At 43.3% G+C, this 22,067-nt stretch overlaps 1 protein-coding gene across 1 annotated transcript in view; it reads left to right on the top strand.

Annotated features, from left to right (window-relative positions):
- Positions 1-176: 176 nt before the first annotated feature.
- The window catches only part of LOC122553164 (mitogen-activated protein kinase kinase kinase 9-like), an 86,754-nt gene continuing 64,863 nt past the window's right edge, over positions 177-22,067 (top strand). The window contains exon 1 of the mRNA XM_043696751.1: positions 177-1,220. Within this exon, the coding sequence (XP_043552686.1) occupies positions 449-1,220 (772 nt within the window). The 5' untranslated portion in view covers positions 177-448. The remainder of the gene's footprint in view (positions 1,221-22,067) is intronic.

The raw sequence follows: 22,067 nt of genomic DNA on the forward strand, positions 1-22,067 counted from the left end.
AGCTCCGCCCTCTCCCTGCCTCCCAGCTCCGCCCTCTCCCTCCCTCCCAGCTCCGCCCTTCACCCGCTGTCACGTTCCTTTCGACACAGCTCCTCCTCCTGACCCCTGCCCCCTCCCGCCCAGCCCAGCCCTGCCCCGCCCCGCCCCCTTCCCCGCGGCGCGGGGGGCAGTCGGAAAGTGGCGGTTGGTCGGTGTTGTGAGGGGAGGGCTGAGTGACCGGCAGTGAACCCGCGACTCCTGAGCGCAGCAACTAAAGTGAGTGAGAGGGAGTTCACACACACACAGGTTATAAGTGAGCCCCGGGGGAGGGGAGCTGGGCCCTGCCGCCGCCGGAGTGACTGAGGGCCGTGTCCATGGAGCTGGAGCGGCTGCCGGATCGGGCGGCAGAGGGGCCGGAGGAGGAGCAGGCCGCCGCCGCTGCCGCTCCTCTGCTGCCGGCTCTAGGCCCATGAGCGCGAGCGGAGGCCGCGGCGGCGCGGTTGCTATGGAGCCCCTGCAGGCCTTGTTCAACCCCGACGTGGGAGTCGGGGAGGGCCCCGGGCCCGGCTCCTTCTGGACCGCGGTGTTCGACTACGAGGCGAGCGCCGAGGACGAGCTGAGCCTGAGGCGGGGCGAGCGGCTGGAGGTGCTGTCCACGGACGCCAAGGTGTCCGGCGACGACGGCTGGTGGACGGGCAAGATCGGCGAGCGGGTCGGCATCTTCCCGGCCAACTACGTGAGCCGGCAGCCGGCCCGGAGCCGAGCCCCGGCGGCTGAGCTGTCGGCACAGGCCGGGGAGGCCCAGCGAGCAGCGGCGGCCGCCGCCGCCACCGAGATCGAGTTCAGCCAACTGACCCTGCAGGAGATCATCGGGGTCGGCGGCTTCGGCAAGGTGTACCGGGGCACCTGGAACGGGCAGCCCGTGGCCGTCAAGGCCGCCCGCCGGGACCCCGACGAGGAGGCGGGCGCGACGGCGGAGAGCGCCCGCCGGGAGGCCCGGCTCTTCGCCATGCTCCAGCACCGGAACATCATCGCCCTGCGGGGGGTCTGCCTGCAGGAGCCCAACCTCTGCCTGGTCATGGAGTACGCGCAGGGTGGGCCACTCAACCGGGCCCTGGCCGGGCGCCGCATCCCGCCCCGCACCCTGGTCAACTGGGCCGTGCAGATCGCCCGCGGGATGTGCTACCTGCACGCCGAGGCCATCGTACCGATCATCCACCGGGACCTCAAATCCAGCAACAGTGAGTAGCTGGGGGCATGGGGGGGGAAAGGGGGCACAGTTAGGGAATCGGCTTTCTTGATCCGGTACGTGGGGTACCAGAGGGATCTGTGCACCGGGGCACGGGGTTGTCGGGGTGCCCTCGAGTACGGGGATGGCAGGGTGCCCTGTGTGCCCCGGGGCACGAGGTTTTCGGGGTGCTCCGGGGCACGGGGTGCCCTGGGGTACAGGGATGGCAGGGTGCCCTGTGTGCTCCAGGGCACGGGGTTGTCGGGGTGCCTTGTGTGCTCCAGGGCACGGGGTTGTCGGGGTGCCTTGAGTGCCCCGGGACACGGGGTTGTCGGGGTGCCTTGAGTGCCCCGGGACACGGGGTTGTCAGGGTGCCCTCGAGTACGGGGATGGCAGGGTGCCCTGTGTGCCCCGGGGCACGAGGTTTTCGGGGTGCTCCGGGGCACGGGGGGCCCTGTGTGCCCTGGGGTACAGGGATGGCAGGGTGCCTTGTGTGCTCCAGGGCACGGGGTTGTCGGGGTGCCCCGTGTGCCCCAGGACACGGGGTTGTCGGGGTGCCCCGTGTGCCCCGGGACACGGGGTTGTCGGGGTGCCCCGAGTGCCCCGGGACACGGGGTTGTCGGGGTGCCCCGTGTGCCCCGGGACACGGGGTTGTCGGGGTGCCCCATGTGCCCTGGGGTACGGGGCGGCCGGGGTTCTACCGGGGCACGGGACGGTCGGTGTTGCCAGTGTGTGCTGGGCATGGTGCCCCCTGATATGTTGCAAAGACATAATCCTGGTCTGGGGTACAGGATGGTTGGTGTGGGGTCATGCTTGAAATGTGTTCATGTCATCGCAGTGCATATCTGGAACTTATTCGGTGTTTTGGTTGTGTCAGAGCGAAGGAAGATATTGTGCATCTTAAATGGTATGCAGAATGTGGTCGGGTTATTGAAGTTATAATGATGCAAGGTGAATTTGGTAAATTTGAACTATGTTGTTGCGCGTTATTTTGAATTGATAAGGAATCTTTATCATGAGTACTTGGATTTGAGCTGCGGAAGGGATCAAAAGTTGCCTACTGAAATCATTATTGTATATAGCAGTATATGTGTGAACATTGGTGCCACTGTGGTTTAGTGTTGTAGATGTGTGTAGATTCTTTATTTATAATAATGCTACAAATGGTTCGGTGTCAAGCTTATGAGGGTACAGTTATTTTCTGTTATAATTGGGGTAGTGGGCAATAAATGTTTCACTCGGTCTGTTATGCTGCACATGAGCTTGCTTGCCCTAATCCTGTCGCCAGCAAAGTTTTGTTTGCTTGTCCTGTTTCTTGTCTTGTTGTCCAACATCAGTTTCTGATCTAAATGACATTTCCTGCCAGTCTTCTGTTGCTGAAACCCTCAACCACACTCTGCTTACCTCCATGTACTCATATTTCATTGCTCTCCTTTTCAACCTCTCATATTCCACCACTGATTGACTTGAACTCATTCAAACTCTGCCAGCTCTATTTCACATGCAACACACCATCTTTAATCCCCATGGTCGCTGATGTACATTGGATCCCAAGTCCCCCAAAAGCTTCAGATTAAAATTTATTTTTCTCCTGTTAAAATCTCTTCATGGCCTCTCCCCATCTCTCCTTTGATGTTGAGGAATGTCTGTTTCTCTGACTCTGATCATTGTCAATCCCGTTTCCTATTAGCTGTTTTGCCTTCATGTGACTCTGCCATCAGTCCTGAAATCCTTCTCCATGTCTTTGCACTTCTACAGTCTGACTCTCCTCAAAACATACAGATTTGTGATCAAGCTTATAGTCACTCTTCTTATATTACTTTTTATGACTTGGCATCAATGTTATTTGGTTACGTTTCCTCAGAACATCTTATAATATTCAAGACACTGCATAAATGCAATTTATTTTTGATCTGATTTGTGCATGTTTAAAGTTTTTCCTTGAGTTGCCTGTAAATTTGTAATTTTCTATTTTACCTCTATCCACCATGATTTATATACTGATTTATTGTTCTGCGCTAATCTCAATGTAAATTAGTGCTCCACTTTGGGGTTAATGCCTGCGTGTCTCCCCAAGACAGTGCATTGCTTTGAACTGCTGCAATGTTGTTATTGGTACTCTTGTCTTAATCCATTTTGTAATGTACCTGGGACAATTATCATCCACCTCTGAGATTCCACCCAAATACTTAAAATGGTGTGAGTGTGAGTTGGCAGCAACATTAAATGTTAAGGTTGAAGATACCAAATGGCAAATTAAAATTGGCAGTATCATGAAACTCAAGCAAATAATAAAGCCATTTTTATTTATTTGGCAGGTCAGCAGTACATACTGGAAAAAAACATGGGTAAGATAATCTGTATCAAGTGGATAAGCTGTGCTGCTGGGGAGAGCTGACCTACCAGGAAACTTTCACTTAGATAATTGAGTAATGTGTTAAGAGTAAGGGTCAGCCTTTGGAGATATGTTTGGGAATGAAATCATGAGACAGCTAAACGTTATCTTCAGGCAATCTTACAAGATTTGAGCATTGAAAGTAAAGGAAAAACAGGGTTGTGGACAATTAGGATAAGACCATGCGACTGTCAAGAATCTATCTTAGCCTTAAATATACAAAATGACTGCCTCACAGTGTCTGTGGCAAGGAGTTCCAAAGAGAGAACCAATTCCTTCTCATCTCAGTTTTGAATTGGCATCCCTTTATGTTTCAGGTCCAAAATTCTTCGTCAGTCACCGGACTTGAATGTTAACTCTGCTTTTCTCCCAAAGATACTACAAGACCTGCTGAATTTCTCCATTAATTTTTGTTTTTGTTTCAGATCTCCACCATCTGCAGTCCTTTTGTTTTATTTTCCCTGTATTCTGAGACTGATTAAGAGAGAGATTGGTGTCACATCGGCATTGCATTCCACTGGAGCTTTTAATATATACCTTTTAGAAATGTCCTACATTTCCATTGTGATTTGAAGCTGGGCAGATTGAGGCGTTGAGTGAAAAGTAGCATGTGGTTTTGAAGTGCGTTTTGTATCTCTGCATTTTTTTTCAGTGTGTGCCAATTTGTTCTGAAGAAGCAAAGTGCTGACTTCTGCTTTGCTCTTGTGTCAGAAAATCTAAGCCATCTGTTAGCTGGATTAAACCTAGTAATTATCACCCTTCCCCCAGCTCCATTACATGAATTTGAAAATTGCAAGGAACCCCATTTTATGAACCATTAACACACCAGGCTGCAGTTTTGAATGGAGTGGCCGGCTGATGGACAGAGTGAATATTGAATACTTCTATTACAAAGTGGACAGTTGACAGAAGTCTCATAGGGGAGAGATGCTGCTGAGGTACAGCTACCAATGCACATCAACTGCTCAAGTTGCTGATGGTACAAACAAGAGTAGGAATGGCATACGGTCTATAATGTGAGAAACTGTGAATTTGTCTGTTTTCACGGAGAGGATAAAAACATATTATTTAAATAGGCAGCGATTGCAGAATTCTAAGGTGCAGACAGATCTGGTTGTACCAATGCATGAATCACGAAGTTGCTAGCAGGTACCACAAGTGATAAAGCAGGCAAATGGAATGTGGCCTTTTGCGAAGAAATGTTTTGCTGTATTTGTAGAGGGTATTGATGAAACAACATCTGGAGAACTGTGTGCAGTACTTTCTTAAGGAAAGGTTATAATTGCATCAGAAATTCAGAGAAGGTTCACTTAACTGATTCCTGGGATAAGGTGTTATCCTATGAGGAAGGGTTGGGCATGCAGGGCCTGTATCCATTAGAGTTTAGAAGAATGTGGGCTGATTTTAATGAAATAAAAGTTCCTGAAGGCACTTGATCAGGGCGGACACTGAAAAGATGCCTTCACCATGCTGTCTACCGCACTTTGAAGAAACTATGCACCTACACCCCAAGTCTCTGTTTGGCAATAAATCCCAGGGCCCTTCCATTAACTGTACAAGTCCTACCTGGTTTGCCTTGGCAAAATGCAACACCTCACATTTATCCACATTGAACTCCAGCTGCCACATCTTGGCACATTTGATCACGGTCCTGTTGTACTCTGAGATAACCTCCTTCACTGTCCACTGCACCACAAATTTTGGTGTCATCTACAGACTTAATAACCATATCTCCGATATTCATGTTGAAATCATTTACATAAATGATGAAAAGCAGTGTACCTAGCACTGATGATTGCATCACTCTGCTGGTCACAGATTTTCAGTATGAATAACAACCCTCTACCACCATCCTCTGTCATCTACCTTCAGGACAATTTTGTATGCAGTTAGCTAGCTCCCCCTGGATTCCATGTGATCTAACCTTACTAACCAGTTGACCATGCAGAACCTTGTCAAGCACCTTGCTGAAGTCAAAACAGACCAAGTCCACTGATCTGCCTTCATCAACCTTCTTTGCTACATCTTCAAAAAAACTCAAATCAAGTTAGTGAGACACAATTTCCCACACACAGCCTTGTTGACTATGCCTAATCAATCCTTGCCTTTCCAAATGCATATCGATCCTGTCCCTCAGAACCCTTTCCAATAACTTACCCGCCACTGGTATCAGGTTCACTGGTCTATAGTTCCTGCCTTTTCCTTACAGCCTTTCTTAAATAATGGCACCACATTAGCCACCCTCTAGTCTTCCGTGGCTGTTGATGATATAGATATTTCAGCAAGGGGCCCAGAAATCTCATCCCTAGCTTCCGCCAAAGTTTTGGCATGCACCTGATCAGGTCCCAGGCATTTATCAACCTTTATGCATTTTAAGACTGCCAACATCTCCTCTGCTGTAATATGAACACTTCTCAAGACATCACTATTTATTTCCCCAAAATCCCTGGTTTCCACGTCCTCTTCCACAGTAAATACACGTGAAATATTTGTTTAGTATTTTACACATCTCCTGTGTTAATCTTGAATGTTGACATAGCATCTGTTCAGTGATTAATCTTTCAAGTGCATTGTTTTTCTCATTTCTCATGAGAAATCACTTTTTCTCATTTCAAAACCATGCAACACCAGGTCATAGTCCAACAGGTTTATTTGGAGGTGCTAGCTTTTGGAGCGCTGCTCATTCATCAGGTGATTTTTAACTTTGTACACCAGTCCATCACCGACATCTCCAAATCATGACCTTTTTCTTATGCTCTTGATTTCTCTACTCTACCTCTTACAACTGTGAGTAATTCTATGTATAGGTGGGTAATTTCGACTTCATATGAAAGTACTCTTGAGAAAATTTCTGACCAGAACAATTGCATTATTTTTGACCAGAAAAAGGATGTAGAAGATGAAAGCCAAAAACCAGCACTGCTGATATGTTTTGGCTATGTTTTCTTTTACTAGGTTTGGGTTTTTTTGTTGTGAGTTAGTGGATTTTCCATGCAAATACATGTATGCTGAGCTGAGGCCATAATATTTCACTGGTGAGGAACTAAGTCAAGATCATGGGTGGAGTTGACACCCAAGTTATGGCCAGTTGGACTGTGGGGTTGCCACTGCCAGGAGGCAGACTGGACAAGATTGCATAGGAATTGTCAAGATCGGGGTGGCAACAATGGGTAATTGGGAGAGAAGTTCAAACTTCTCAGAGAAACCTGCTTATCTCTGACTGCTTATCAGATGTAGGTCAACCACTTATCATCTCCTGATGGCACCAACTACAAAGAGATTAGATCTTGCACATTGGTGAAAGCAAGCACATTTTATTGAAACTTTGTGTATCAACAATGCAGTGTCTATGAACTCAAGATTGCCAGTCTTTTTGCAAATGTAGTGCTCAAAATCTCCATAGATATTTGTACTATAACACAAATTTAAGGCAATCTTGTCCTACAATCCTTATATAAAACAGTATACATAAACTTAATAATTCAGGAACTCCTGCATTTCAGCTCAACAACATGGATTTTGTGCGGGGTAGATCGTGCCTTACCAACTTAAGAGTTCTTCGAGGAAGTGACCCAAGTTGATAGATGAAGAAAGGGCTGTAGATGTCATACACATGGAGTTGAGTAAGGCATTTGATAAGGTTCCCCATGGTAAACTAATAGAGAAAGTTAAGTTACATAGTGTACAGGATGTTCTAGCTAGGTGGATAAAGAACTGGTTGAGCAACAGGAGACAGGGTAATAGTTAAAGGGAGTTTCTCGAAATGGAGAAAGGTGGTGTTCCGCAGGGATCAGTGCTGGGGCCGCTGTTGTTTGTAATATACATAAATGATCTGGAAGAGGTAAAAATCACACAACACTAGCTTTCGGAGCATCGCTCCTTCATCACCTGATGAAAGCTCGTGCTTCCAATTAAACCTGTGGACTATAACTTGGTGTTGTGTGATTTTTAACTTTGCACACCCTAGTCCAACACCGGCAACTCCAGATCTGGAAGAGGGCATTGTTGGTCTGATCAGTAATTTTGCAGATGACCCAAAGATTGGTGGAGTAGCAGAAAGCATAGGGGACTGTCAAAGAATATAGGAAAATATCGATAGATTGGAGAATTGGGCGGAGAAGTTGCAGATGGAGTTCAGTCCAGGCAAATGTGAGGTGATGCATTGTGGGAAGTCTAATTCTAGAGCAAACTATACTGTCGTCGGAAGAGCCTTGGGAAAAGTTGATGAGTAGAGAGATCTGGGAGTTCAGGTCCATTGTACCCTGAAGGTGGCTGCATAGCTGGATAGAGTGGTCAAGAAGGCATATTGTATGCTTGCCTTGTGGGTGGCACAGTGGTTAGCACTGCTGCCTTACAGCGCCAGAGACCCGGGTTCAATTCCTGCCTCAGGCGACTGACTGTGTGGAGTTTGCACGTTCTCCCCGTGTCTGCGTGGGTTTCCTCCGGGTGCTCCGGTTTCCTCCCACAGTCCAAAAGATGTGCAGGGTCAGGTGAATTGGCCATACTAAATTGCCCATAGTGTTAGGTAAAGGGTAAACGTAGGGGTATGGGTGGGTCGGTGTCGACTTGTTGGGCCGAAGGGCCTGTTTCCACACTGTAATCCAATCTAATCTAATCTAATCATCGGATTGGTACTGAGTATAAGAGCTGACATGTTAAAATTGTACAAGACTTTGGTTCAGCCGCGTTTAGAATACTGTACATTTCTGCTCGCCACATTACCAAAAGCATGTGGATGCTTTGGAGAGGGTGCAGAGAAGGTTTAAGAGGGTGTTGCCTCGTATGGAAGGTGCTAGCTATGAAGAGAGGTTGAGTAGGTTAGGATTCTTGTCATTAGAAAAAAGGAGATTGAGGGGGGCCTGATTGAGGTCTACAAAATCATGAAGGGTATAGATAGGGTAGATAGAGATAAGCTTTTTCCCAGGGTCAGGGATTCAATAACAAGAGGTCATGCGTTCAAGGTGATAGGTGAAAACTTTAAGGGGGATATATACGGCAAGTACTTTACACAGAGGGTGGTAGGTGCCTGGAACACGTTGTCAGCAAAGATAGTAGAGACAGGCAAGGTAGGTTCATTTAAGATGCATCTGGACAGATGCGAGTAGGTGGGGAGCAGAGGGATACAGATGTTTAGGAATTAGGCAATAGGTTTAGGCAGTGGATTTGGATCAGCTCAGGTTTGGAGGGCTGACTGGCCTGTTCCTGGGCTGTAAATTTTCTTTGTTCTCCTTTGGTTGTACAGAATTTGAATATTGTTGGAAATAGACACATTTTGTGAATGCTTTTCTTACCTACCTTAATGGGCGCCATTCTGGACTCCTATCCACCCTTGAAATGGAGACCCTAATGAGATCCCTCTCTTTGATGCCTTGGTTAAGAAATTGTCTACTGCAAAGGTACCTTCGCTAGTCAGAATATAAGGTGGAATTCCTACAGTTCTATGTGCAATGAAACAGACGTGCATCAGAGCCATTATATGGGGCTAATGGCTACTCTAATCAGATCATTTCTCATTCTGCATCACAAAATTATGAATGGACCTAAGGCTGTCCTCTAAAGTGCCCACTACCTCACACAAGGCATCTCAAGCATTTGAGCAACAGATGAAGCTACTTTTTCATACTATTTACACTGGCAATATGAATGATGTTCATCACTATCTAGATGCCGTCGTCAAGCCAAAAAGATGTTCTCCCTTTCGCACAAAATAAATAATGAGGTAAACGAATTTCATCAGTGTGATGCTAGTTTTATCGACTTATTGTTCCAAATACTGGCAGATCACATTAAACAGCATATTCCTTCATCTGTGTATGACAGACAAAATACTGAGTGTACCCAACTTGCACTTAGAACATAGAACAATACAGCACAGAACAGGCCCTTCGGCCCACGATGTTGTGCCGAACATTTGTCCTAGCTTAAGCAGCTATCCAATTGCCGCTTCAAGGTCACCAATGATTCTGACTCTGCCACTCCCACAGGCAGCGCATTCCATGCCCCCACCACTCTCTGGGTAAAGAATCTACCCCTGACATCCCCCCTATACCTTCCACCCTTCACCTTAAATTTATGTCCCCTTGTAACACTCTGTTGTACCAGGGGAAAAAGTCTCTGACTGTTCCCCTGATCATCTTATAAACCTCTATCAAGTCACCCCTCATCCTTCGCCGTTCCAATGAGAAAAGGCCTAGCACTCTCGACCTATCCTCGTATGACCTATTCCCCCATTCCAGGCAACATCCTGGTAAATCTCCTCTGCACCCTCTCCAAAGCTTCCACATCTTTCCTGAAGTGAGGCCACCAGAACTGCACACAGTACTCCAAATGTGGCCTAACCAAGTCCTGTACAGCTGCAACATCACCTCATGACTCTTGAATTCAATCCCTCTGCTAATGAACGCTAATACACCATGGGCCTTCTAACAAGCTCTATCCACCTGAGTGGCAACTTTCAAAGAGCTATGAACATAGACCCCAAGATCCCTCTGCTCCTCCACTTTACTAAGAACCCTACCGTTAATCCTGTATTCCGCGTTCTTATTTGTCCTTCCAAAATGGACAACCTCACACTTGACAGGGTCAAACTCCATCTGCCACTCCTCAGCCCAGCTCTGCATCATATCTGCACTTGTAAAATTTTCAACACGGTTTCCATTATTAGATGTGATTTGCAATTGTGAATCACCAATTCAGGGTCACAATGTAGTGTACCTGTGGGTACTGGAGGCAGCAGGGCCCTGTACTTTGAAGACAGGAAGATTATGTAGACGCACTGCCTGTTTAAATGCAACAAAATAAGTGACAACTAGTTCATTTCTCAAAACAGTGCCTTGATAATCAATCAGCTTCGTTTAAAATTTAATGAAGCTCGACAGCTGATTGTCAGTCTTCATTAACTGGTGCATTCTCCGTGGCACCATCTCAACCAATCGGAATCTACTTGTCAGCCAATCAACATTCACCTTTCAAACATCTTGTGTTCTCTTTACCTTATGATTTATCCTGCGTGTGATAGGAAATTTCTCAAGACTTTGCTGAGAAAAAGACATTTTGATAATATCTAACTTCTGTACTACTAGATCACAATGTAGATCAGATCTTGTTCTTTCAGTGTGTTACATATTGCATAAAGCCCCATCTTGCAGGATAATTGCATATTACCTAGTAGAAAGCACCTGTCAATACCTCATCCTATTTTCAAATCTCCACAAGGTCTTGCTCCTCCCTATGTCTGTAATTACCTCAAACCCTCAACCCTCTGAGATATCTAATTATAATTGCTGTAGCATTGGTGTCCAGGTGTTCAGTTACTTAGTCCTCAAGCTCTTGAATTACTGCCCTACACCTTTTAACCTCATTATTCTCCTTTTAAGATATTTGTTAAAACATCTCTTTGCTGAAACTGGTCCCGACCGACCGAATATCACCTGTGTGGTATACAGCCAAACATTGTTTAATAATATTCCCATGAAGCAGCTTGAGAAGTTTCATTACCTTAAAGGTAATTTTTAATTTGAATTGTTGTTGTTAGCTACACAACTCTCTTACCCTGATCAATTGTACAGAAGACATTTATGTTTTTTGTTTTTATTTTAAGAAATGTAAGGCTTGGCTGTTATATCCTGGTCATCGAGTAAATTTAACAAAAATTCCATAAGACATGAAATGGGCCTATAGGACAATGTCTCCCTGCAATAAATTGACAGGATCCCGAAATCAATTAATCATATTTTATAGATTTTAAGCATAGGAAAGTATGCGGTACTGTTTACTTTGATTCTTGGTAACTCTTACATTCATAGAGTAAAGGACCTTTCTCGTGCCCTCCAAAGCTGTGTTTATAGATTGGAAACGTGGGGAATAGAGCATCACTGAGGTCATTAGAATTCAACTCCCCTGTCGTCAGAATATTTCTCTCTTTGTTAGCTTGCTGATGGAGGCACATTTTCTGCCTTTGTAACAGATATTTGGAAATTCCTACCTGTTTTTGTAGGCGATCGCTAAACAGTCGATGAAACAGTCAGTAATAAGTGAGGAAGGTTAATTGGCTAACCAAACAAAATACTTCATCCAGCTTCTCGCTTGAATGAGTTACTATATAAGGCATATCAGTTGATCTAGCACAAAAGACAAACCTATTTATCAGCATCAAAAATTAAGTTTAAGCTTATTTGTGTAGAAGTTGATTTCCTTTTCTTCTGCTAAGAATTGTTGTAATCACATTGGCATTTGGCCTCAGATTTTCATTTCAAAAACAAATATTTCATTCACTTCAAATTAACACATTGAGAAGTTGCTGTGACTATGTTGCCAAGAAGGTGAAAGTGACTTTCAGACACACTCACAAGCAGCAGAGTGTGCACACTGACCAAAACATGCCATCTCAAATGAAGTGCAAAGCTGGTTTCAGCTAAATGTTGTAACATTTTGTGAACTTGTCATGTAACATGTCCTGCAGCAAGGGAATGTGGTATTTTTGAAAACCCTGAATGTTTATGCCCTTTAGAAGATGCCGAAAACCAAATGCTCCAACAGAGCCCAGACCAACTGCCAACCAGAGCCTCAGAAGCGTGTAGCGAAATGAGTCCTCAGATTATCAGACTGGTCACATAGTCAGCAGAAATGCGGTTTGCATGTATGCATTTAATTGGGCTAACTTAAACCCTACCTCTAGCAAACATTTACAAGCAACTAATGAAACTGTTTATGGAATTAAAATGCCTCATGTTGGAGTGGAGCATTATGATTGTTCAGAGGCCACCAAAATTCAGCTTCTAGCCGTTGGACAGTGGCAACATACAAACACCCATCAACACACACTGGCAACAAGAATGAAATGCCAGTGAAATTTGAAATGCTTAGCATCCAATCTATGGAATAGAAAGGTTTAAAAACAGTTCCAATGAAAAACACAGGACGTGTGGAAAACAGGATTCACAGTGAATTAGGAGTTTCTATGCATGTCTGTAACAACTGTTGAGTGTGTGGTGCTGGAAAAGCACAGCAGGTCAGGCAGCATCCGAGGAGCAGGAGAATCAACGGTTCGGGCATAAGCCCTTCACGTAACAACTGTTGGAGGGATGAGCATGAGGTTGTGGATCAATTAATATGGGGAAATAAGTGGTGTGATACGTGTTCATATAACTGATGAGATCAAGAAGAACCTATGAAGAAATAATACACACACTGCTGTTATGCCAGGGACATCAAATAGTTTAACTTTTGGATGTATTCTGGAATGAACGTTCACAGATCATGTTCATGTTGAATGGAATATGTGGACCATTAATAGATAAAATGCCTCAATGATGACTGGAAGTATGCTTTAGACTCTGCTTTCATGTTTTGTCATCAAATCTTGCGACCAGTTAATGCACAAACTGTTGTTAGATTATTCAAAAACTGCAAGATATTCAGTTCAGTGATGGAAAGGAAGTTAGTGTTTTCAAAATGATCCCTTTGCAAAGTGTCAGCACCAGATCTGACCCAGAGCGAGATCTTTAAGATGATGTGATAGTTACACATGGATGATTATGATGTACTCATTTACGGCTGATGTCAAAGATAATGTATTTGGTTTTAAAATATTGACTGTAGTCAAAGATTTGCTTGTTTAATTAATTCATTTAATGATAAATAATTGAATTTGTAACACGTTTTATATTTCAAAATGATGGCTACCTACACAAACTTAAATTATCATTTTAGTTCGCACCATTTCTAGAAAGACTTCTTGAGGCTCCACAGTTTACTTGATATGCCTTTGGCATTAATATTAACTTGGTGCTGGGAATGGCTGCTCTCTTTGGAGCCATATCTGAGCAGGATTAAGTGTCTCAGGGAAATGAGTGAAAATGGAGAACATTGTCAAAACTAGAGAAATATGAATTGTGTTTGAAGACATTGGCTTTTTTTTTGTGCATCTTTTAAATTTTATTGCAGAATTTCTTATTTATCTATGGTTGTCACTGGCTAGACAAGCATGTATTGTCCATCTCTCATCTCCCAGTTGACAGTTCAGAGCTAACCACATTGCTGTGGTTCTGGAGTCGTTAGGTCAGACCAGTTAAGGACATTAATGAACTACATGGGTTTTTCCTTCCAGTTGACAATGGTTTCATGGCCATCCTGCACTCTTAATTCCAGACATTTTACTGAATTCATATTCCAACATCTGCCATAGCAGGACTCCAACCTGAGTCCCCAGAGTATTATCTGGGTGTCTCTGGTTTAATATGCCAGCGATGTATCTCGACCATTGCATTTGTTTATTTGAATTCAGATTCTTCATCCATCATGAGGGAATCATGCCCATCTCCTCAAACTTTATTCTGGGATTCTGGATTTTTAGTCCAGCAATATTACTACTTTACATCACCTCGCTGACACTGGGTAGTGTTTAGGTTCACATCTTGTTGGTAGAAGTAATAATTTTGCATAGACCTATATATGAGAGAATATTTGCACTAGAGCTATGATCTGTTTGTGTTTTTTGAAGGTATCTATGGAAATATTTGTTGATTGCTGGCTTTGAACAGTCTTCGGAAAAGTCCTACGGCATGGTCCAGTGAACTAGCTGAATGTTGCTTTTGTGACCAGAAATGTACAAAGAAATTCTTTCAACCTTGAAGCAATTCAAGCAATATTTATTATTGAGTCTGGTAGACATAGTACATTGTGTACCATTTAATTACATTCCAAATTGTACATATAGAATTATGAATGGATGGAAGTGAGTAATAGGCTGTAACTTAACTGGTGAGGAAGGGGTTGTTCACATGACTTTGCAAGGCTGTATGCTTTATGAATTTTTTTTAAATTATCTATTACGCTTTCCAAATAAAGTGTCAGGCAGCATCCAAGGAGTAGGAGAATCAGCCCTTCAGGAATGAGGCATGTGGGCCGGGAAGCTGAGAGATAAATGGGAGGGGTGGGGGGGGTGAAGGTAATTGGCAATGCAACAAGTAGATAGAAGTGAGAGGTGATGGTGGTACATTGGAGAGCGGATAAATGGGAAAGTTGATGGAGAGGTCAAGAGAGCGGTGCGGAGTTGGAGGCTTGGGACTGGGATAAGGTGAGATGAGGGGAAATGAGGAAACTGGTGAAATCCACATTGATCCCAAGAGGTTGCAGGGTCCCAAGGCAGAGATGAGGCATTCTTCTTTCAGGCGTTGGATGGTTAGGGTTCGGCTATGGAGGAGGCCCAGGACTTGCATGTCGTTGACAGAGTGAGAAAGGGAGTTGAAGTGTTCAGCTACGGGGCAATGGGGTTGGTTGGTGTGGATGTCCCAGAGATGTTCTCTGAAATGATCCGCAAGTTAGCATCCTGTCTCTGTAGAGGAGACCACATCAGTTGCAACGGATACGGTAAATAACACCTATTGCGTTCCCAGCTACCAACCCGGCGTTTCTCCCCCCCGCCCCATTTATCTATCAGCTCCCCAGGCATCAAGCCACATTCTTGATGAAGGGTTTATGCCTGAAACGTTGATTTTCCTGCTCCTCAGATGCTGTCTGATCAGCAGTGCTTTTCCAGCACCACACTCTCGACTCTGATCTCCAGCATCTGCAGTCCTCACTTTCTCCTTTACAAATAAAGGTTCAAATAATGGCAGGATTAAGCAATGCCAAACTGGCGACATTGCGAATAATGTGATGTTTTTCAGAAGTGCATTTGAGAGCATTGTTTTTCCAGATGTAGGAAGGAAAGTGTAGTTATCTAGCCTGTGATGTTCCAGTAGAATCTTAACTGTCTGTATTCTGGTTTATATAAACTTACTAGTTTATAGGCCAGGACATGTTTTGTCCCCAGATGAAGCAGCTTAACTACTCCAACTCTGCTCAGTGGTTGATTGTCCTTTTCTGCATCCATTTCTCATTATGCTACTGATCATGTGATTGAAAAGCTTGTCTCGTTTCTACATTTTTAAGAATTTACTCTTTTATGGAACTTGAGCATTACTGTCAACACCAGCATTTGTTGCACTTCCCTCATTGCCTTTGAACTGATCATTTTGCTGAGCAGTTTCAGAGGACAGTTAAAAATCAACCACTTGCCTGGTGTGGAGTCATATGTCGGCCGAGGTGAACGTGAGCTTTCCCAGCTACCTCCCCCCCCAACCCCACCCACTCCCCTTTTCTCTCCCAGCCCCGACCCACAAGCCTCATCCCTGATGAAGGGCATATGCCCGAAATGTTGATTCGCCTGCTCCTCAAATGCTGCTTGATCTACAGTGCTTTTCCAGCAGCACACTGTCAACTCATATGTAGGCCTGACCAGATAAAGATGTGAGATTTCCTTTCCTAAGGCACATTAATGTACCAACTGGGTTTTTAAAAAATCAATTGTTTTATTTATTTACTGAGACGAGCTTTTAATGCCAAATTTTTATGGATTGAATTTAAATTCCACCAGCTGCTATAGAAGGATTTGAACCCATTTCTCTGGAGTCTTAGTCTGGGCCTCAAAATTATGAATTGAATGACTCTCCCATCAATATCTCCATCGTTTGTAGCCACCATCTGAAAACTGACATGAGATTGCTATACTGGTGGGATTAGGTGACCTGGTTGACAGTTATGATCGAGCCCCTCAAATGGGCGACTGTTCGTTTAAGGAAATAGAATCAGGGACATGGAAACAACCATACAATAATCTCCTTTCTTCCCCAGCCTCGCAATGTCCTTTGGTTCTCTCTGACATGAATTGTTAAACCTTCTATTTGGTACTTCGTTTAATAGTTGCCTAATGTAATTGCCTGTTTCTGCGAAAATGTATGATCTGTATAAGTTTGGAGTGTATCAAAGGCAAATCTGATTCTTCTGGCAAATTCTACCTTTTCATGTGGCAAGTCTAGTTCTTCCCTCTTCACTTCCACCCTCCCCCCTCGACTACTTGAGATCAGCAACCTTAGTACAGGTGGGCAATGGTTTGTCTGCATCTTGGATGCTTTGAAATAATGCTGTAATTATTGAGGGAGATTTGAAGTGTTTGAATGTTCAATTCTAGGCCGTAAAAACTTGCATATTAATTTTTTATATGTTAGATTGCAGTTCTTTGTGTTGCTACATCACCCAATACATGAAAACACAGCATATCATAATTCTACATTGCCTACTGGTTGAGGTTGCTATTTTGTTATCTGATATATCTAATGCTATGTGTGCCCAATAGAATTGTGTTTAGTCCTTGATTCACTGAATTCGAATCATTAAATTCAAATTTGCCATTTGACAAAGTGCTTGCTGTTGAAGTCGTCATTATTTTCATTTATCCAAGGATCAGAAAAAGGTTGTTAGACACCTGTTTGTACTTTAATGAGTACAATTTCAAACTACTCGACCTCACCTCATTAGAAAATTCATCCTTTCCTGGATAGACCCTAGTGAAATTTCTCGTGGTCTGTCTCCAATTCTAGTTGCCTTTGGTAAGGGGCTGTCTATTAGCAATATTTCACCATAAACCAAAATCCTTCATTTCCAGAAATGTGCCTAATTTTTTCTTTGGCTTCCAAGTTAACTTAGTCTGCATTTTTGCTGTTCTGTCATTGAACATGATTCTGCCAGCGTTCCCGCTTACTCTTCATTTCCTCATTTTCTCTCTCATTCCCTGAACAGTCATCGAGCCTTTCACCACCGTGCGCTTTTTTGGCTTGGATCAATTCCTGGCATACACTACCAGACATCAGGAAGAGCGCAAGACCAAATAAGTCATTAATGTTACGAAATTGACATCTTGAACAAACCTGCTGAAATTTGTCAGTGACTAAAGAAGTTTGTTTATATTGTCTCTTAATCCTCCCAGACCCTTGTTCCTCTCCATGTTGTTCAAAATTCATACTGTGAATTATTGATCAAGAACTGAAATGTCTGTGTGACCCCATTTGGATGTATTAAAATACATACTGAAGACATGCAACTCTTTTACATGGAACTTCTGCAGAGAAATAAGATATTTGACAGAACTGGTCTATGTTGGTATTCGTGCTCCCACACTACTTCATCCAGCCGTAACTGCATATCTTCCTTTGTGTAAGTCCTTACATAGTTTTCCTTAAAATAGAGTCATAGAGATATACAGCACGGAAACAGACCCTTTGGTCCAATTCATCTATGCCAACCAGTATCCTAAATTAATCCAGTCCCATCTGCCTGCATTTGGCGCATATCCCTCTAAACCCTTCCTTTCATATACTCATCCAGGTGCCTTTTAGATGTTGTCATTGTACCAGCCTCTATCACTTCCTCCGGCAGCTCATTCCATACCCACAATACCTTCTGCGTGAAAGAGTTATGCCTTAGAACCCTTTTAAATCTTTCCCCTCTCACCTTAAACCTATGCCCTCTATTTTGAACTCCACCATCCCTGGGAAAAGACATTGCCTACTTACCCTATTGTTGCCCCTCGTGCTTTTATAAACTTCTCAGTCTCTGACATTACAGGCAAAATTCAGTCTATTCAGCCTCTCCCTAATCCTCCAAACCTGGCAACATCCTTGTAAATCTTTTCTGAACCCATTCACGTTTCACAACATCCTTCCTAAAACAGGGAGACCAGAATTGCACACAATACTCCAAAAGTATCCTTATCTGTTCTAAAAGGGTGACCTCTAATTGTGAAAGATTGTTTCCCCCATGTTTTGAACTGACTGACCACAAGAGGAGATATCTTTCCACACCTATCTTGTCAAAACTATTCAAGATCTTATATACTTCAAATAGATTACTCTGACCACTCTTCTCAGCTCCAGTGAAAATAAGCCCAACATGTCCAAACTATTCTGTCAAGACAACTCACTGATTCCAGGTAAAAACGAAGTAAACCTCCTCTGAACTGCAGTTGCGTTCTTCCTTAAATAATGTAGTATTCAAGATGTAATCTCAACAATGCCATATGTAACTGAAGATTAACATTGTTACTTTAACGTTCAATTTCTAAAGAATAGCATCTGCCTTGATTATGTGCTGTATCTGCATACTAAACGTTTGTGACTTATGCACTGGAGCACCTAAATCTCTTGACACTTCACATCCACAGTCATTATCTGTGAAAGTGATGTCCTCATTTCTTCAGCCTCTCAAAGTGAGCTTCTTCACATTTTCCCACAGTGAATTGAATTTAATTAGCTTTGTTGTCACATGTATTCAAATGAGTACAGTGAAAAGTTTATGTGTCACCCCTACAGTGCCATCTTAGGTACAAAGGTACCTGGGTACGGCTTCTTCGGTTACAAGAGCTTAGAAAATACAGAAATACAAGTTTAGATAAGCAGTTTTCCAACCAGACCATGCTGACATTTAGATTCCAGACTGCACTAGGCTTCACCTTGAAGATCGTGACACAGGGAAATTGTTCTAGTATCATCTGAAGATCAGGAAACCATGCCAAGGCCACGTCAGCCCTAGAGACCACCATGCCAGGTCAGGACGCTGTTATATCAAGCTGGGAACACCATCACAGGAGGCTGTTATACCAGGCCGATAGGCCACTTCTCGACATCAGAACTGAGGCCTGGAGAGAAGAAGGCAAAAAGAACAGAAAGAAGAAATACGGGCGGAGTGGATGAGCTCCAGCTGAAACGTCCAACTCCATCGCCATCTTGAATACGCTCCAGATTTTTACACACTTGATGACCTATGCATCTGCAACCTCATTATGTCTTTACAACAAAATTACCTAATCAAAATAAACAAGGAACAGAAGCTTCCAAATATTCACGATTGTCACTTGATGTGATCTCTACCACAAGCGAAAATAATGTATTAACTATATTTAATTCTAATTCCTTTATAATTTTATGATTAGCATGTTGAGAAAAACTGCAGTTTACAATTTAATGCTTTAAATTCAGTCTTTGCCAGCAATGCTGTTACGTTTAAATCTTTTTTAGACCTGTGTTAGTTCTGTCCTTTTATGTCATGTGAGTCTTGTGCAGCCAACAGCAACACCAAAGTAAAATTGCCAGGCTGAGTAAGGCTGATAGATGTAAGACCAAATAAAAGCATTCCTAGCTGCCAAGAAGTTGCCTTTTTGCGCAGTGTGAGATCCATGCACCAGGAGCCAGCAGCACTAACCTGCCACACAACCCAGGATGAAGATGACTTCAGTTCGTTGTCTACCTCAAATTGCTGCCATCATTGCCTGTTTGTGAGAAACTTACAATTATCAGTACTTCATCTCGTGTTAAACAACTGAGCAGTTTGGCTAGACAATTCCAAACCTTGAGAGGATGCAGTCTCTCGTAATACTATTGAATATGTTCAACAGTTTCGGCAAACAAACTAAAGTTTCCATCTTTGAGGATTATGGATTCTCAAACATTGAATCTATTTGAGGCTGAGTTGGACAGATCGTTGATGTGCCATGGAATATGAGAAGTGGTCAGGAAGTTGTGGCAGACCATCATCCATGATTGTATTGAATGGCAGAGCAAGCTCATGGGCTGGTTTTCTTGTACTTTTGCAGCATACTTATCGTTCTATCAAGCTGGTGTTCTGTTTTGCACACACTAAGAAAGCTGACATTAACAATCCTTCAAAAAGGCAATGACTCACCTTAGCTAAGTATAGATAAGCCAACGTTTTTTTAAAACATGCTTCTCTATTTATAAATTATTTCCCAAATTCGGTCAACCTGACCTCATCATCTCTGCTGCCAAGCAAGCAGGTGGGGCAACTTTCTGCACATTGCTGCCAAAATTCCCATTGTCTGCTGTGACTTTCTCCAATTTCCTCCCTGCCCCCTCCCAAAAGAAGACTTCATTCATTTAAAGCTCCTTCCCATTGTGCTTTAAGTGACTTTAATCTGGGGATTTGTATTTTTCATCTCATATTTCAGTATTCTTATACTGCATCAAATTTAACTGAAACTAATTCTGATCATTGAATATCTACAGTAAAGAAAAAGGCTATTCACCCCCATCATATCTGTTCTGGCCCTCTGAAGGTGCAGTTTATTTAATGCCACTCTCTTGTCTTTTCCTCAAAGTGCTGCAAACCTTTCCTTTTTAGACAATGATCCAATTCCCATTTTCAAGCCTCAGTTGAACTTGCCTCCACCACAGTGTCAGGCAGATCCCAACCACTCAGAGTGGAAAAGATTTTCCTCATGTCACCATCGTTTCTTTTGCCAGTTGCCTTAACTTTGTGCCTTCTGGTTCATGATCTTTTCACCAGTGGGAACTGTTTATCTCCATCTATTCTGTTCAACCCTTATGATTCAGTATAAATTTCCTTCCAATCCTCTTGTCTCCAAGCAAAATTGTCCCAATTCCTTCATTCTTTCTATCTAACCAATGTTCCTCATCCCTGGAACTCCACATATGAATCTCCTTCATATCCTTTTAATGCTGTCACATCATTCCTAACATTGTGGCTCCTAGAACTGGATACAGTATTCACTTGAGGCTGAAGCACTTTTTGTTTGCCGATTATCACTAATTTCCTTATTTTGTCCTCTGCCCCTATTTGTAAAGCCTTGGATTCGATATGTTATAATAACCATGTTTTCAACCTGTTCTACCAACTTCAATGACTTAAGCATATATACACCCAGGTCCTTTTGCTCCTGCACCCTTTTGTAATTGTACCTTTTACTTTTACATTCTTCATACCGAAGTTCTTCATTGACCTCCTTCTGTTTCATCATGTTTCCAAGTTTTGTATAATCTACATATTTTGAGATTGGGCCTTTCACAACACGGCCCAGGCTGTTAATATATATTAGAAAGAACAGGAGTCCTGACATCAATCCTTGAGGATCTCTACTATAAACCTTTCTCCTTGTTTTAAAAAAACAACCATTTACCATTTCTGTTTCCGGTTATTCTGCTATTATTAAATCCATGTCTCTCTCATTCCATGAAGTCTAACTTTATTCACAAGTTGGGTGTTTGCCACTTTGTGAAATGCATGTTTGTAAGTTTGGTCATTGAACTGGAAGGTTCGTTTTCAGACGTTTTGTCACCATGCTAGGTAACGTCATCAGTGAGCCTTGTGAAATGCATCTTTGAAGTCCATCATCCATATGACCCTCATCAGCCCTGTCTGTTACCACCTCAAAATAAAACTGGCAAATTAGTTAAAAATGATTTACCTTTAATAACTCCATCCTGACTTACCTTAGTTTGTTTTATTAATTTGTGGGATAAGGGCATCACTTGGTAGATCAGGATTTATTGCCCAGAGTGCAGTTAAGAATCAACCATGTTTCTGTGCAGTTGGAATCACATGTTGGCTGGACTAGATAAGGAGGGCAGTTTCCTTCCCCAAAGGACATTAGTGAACTAGATGGATTTTTTCTGATAATTGGTAATGGATTCATGGTCGTTATAGACTGTTAATTTCAGAATTTTTTAGTATAGAATTCAAATTCTACCATCTGCCATGATAGGATTTGAACCTGGATCATCAGAACATTATCTGGATCTTTGGATTGACAGTCCAGCAATAATATCACTAGGC

Source organism: Chiloscyllium plagiosum, chromosome 9 (genome assembly GCF_004010195.1).
Source record: "Chiloscyllium plagiosum isolate BGI_BamShark_2017 chromosome 9, ASM401019v2, whole genome shotgun sequence".
In the NCBI taxonomy this organism is placed as follows: Eukaryota; Metazoa; Chordata; class Chondrichthyes; order Orectolobiformes; family Hemiscylliidae; genus Chiloscyllium; species Chiloscyllium plagiosum.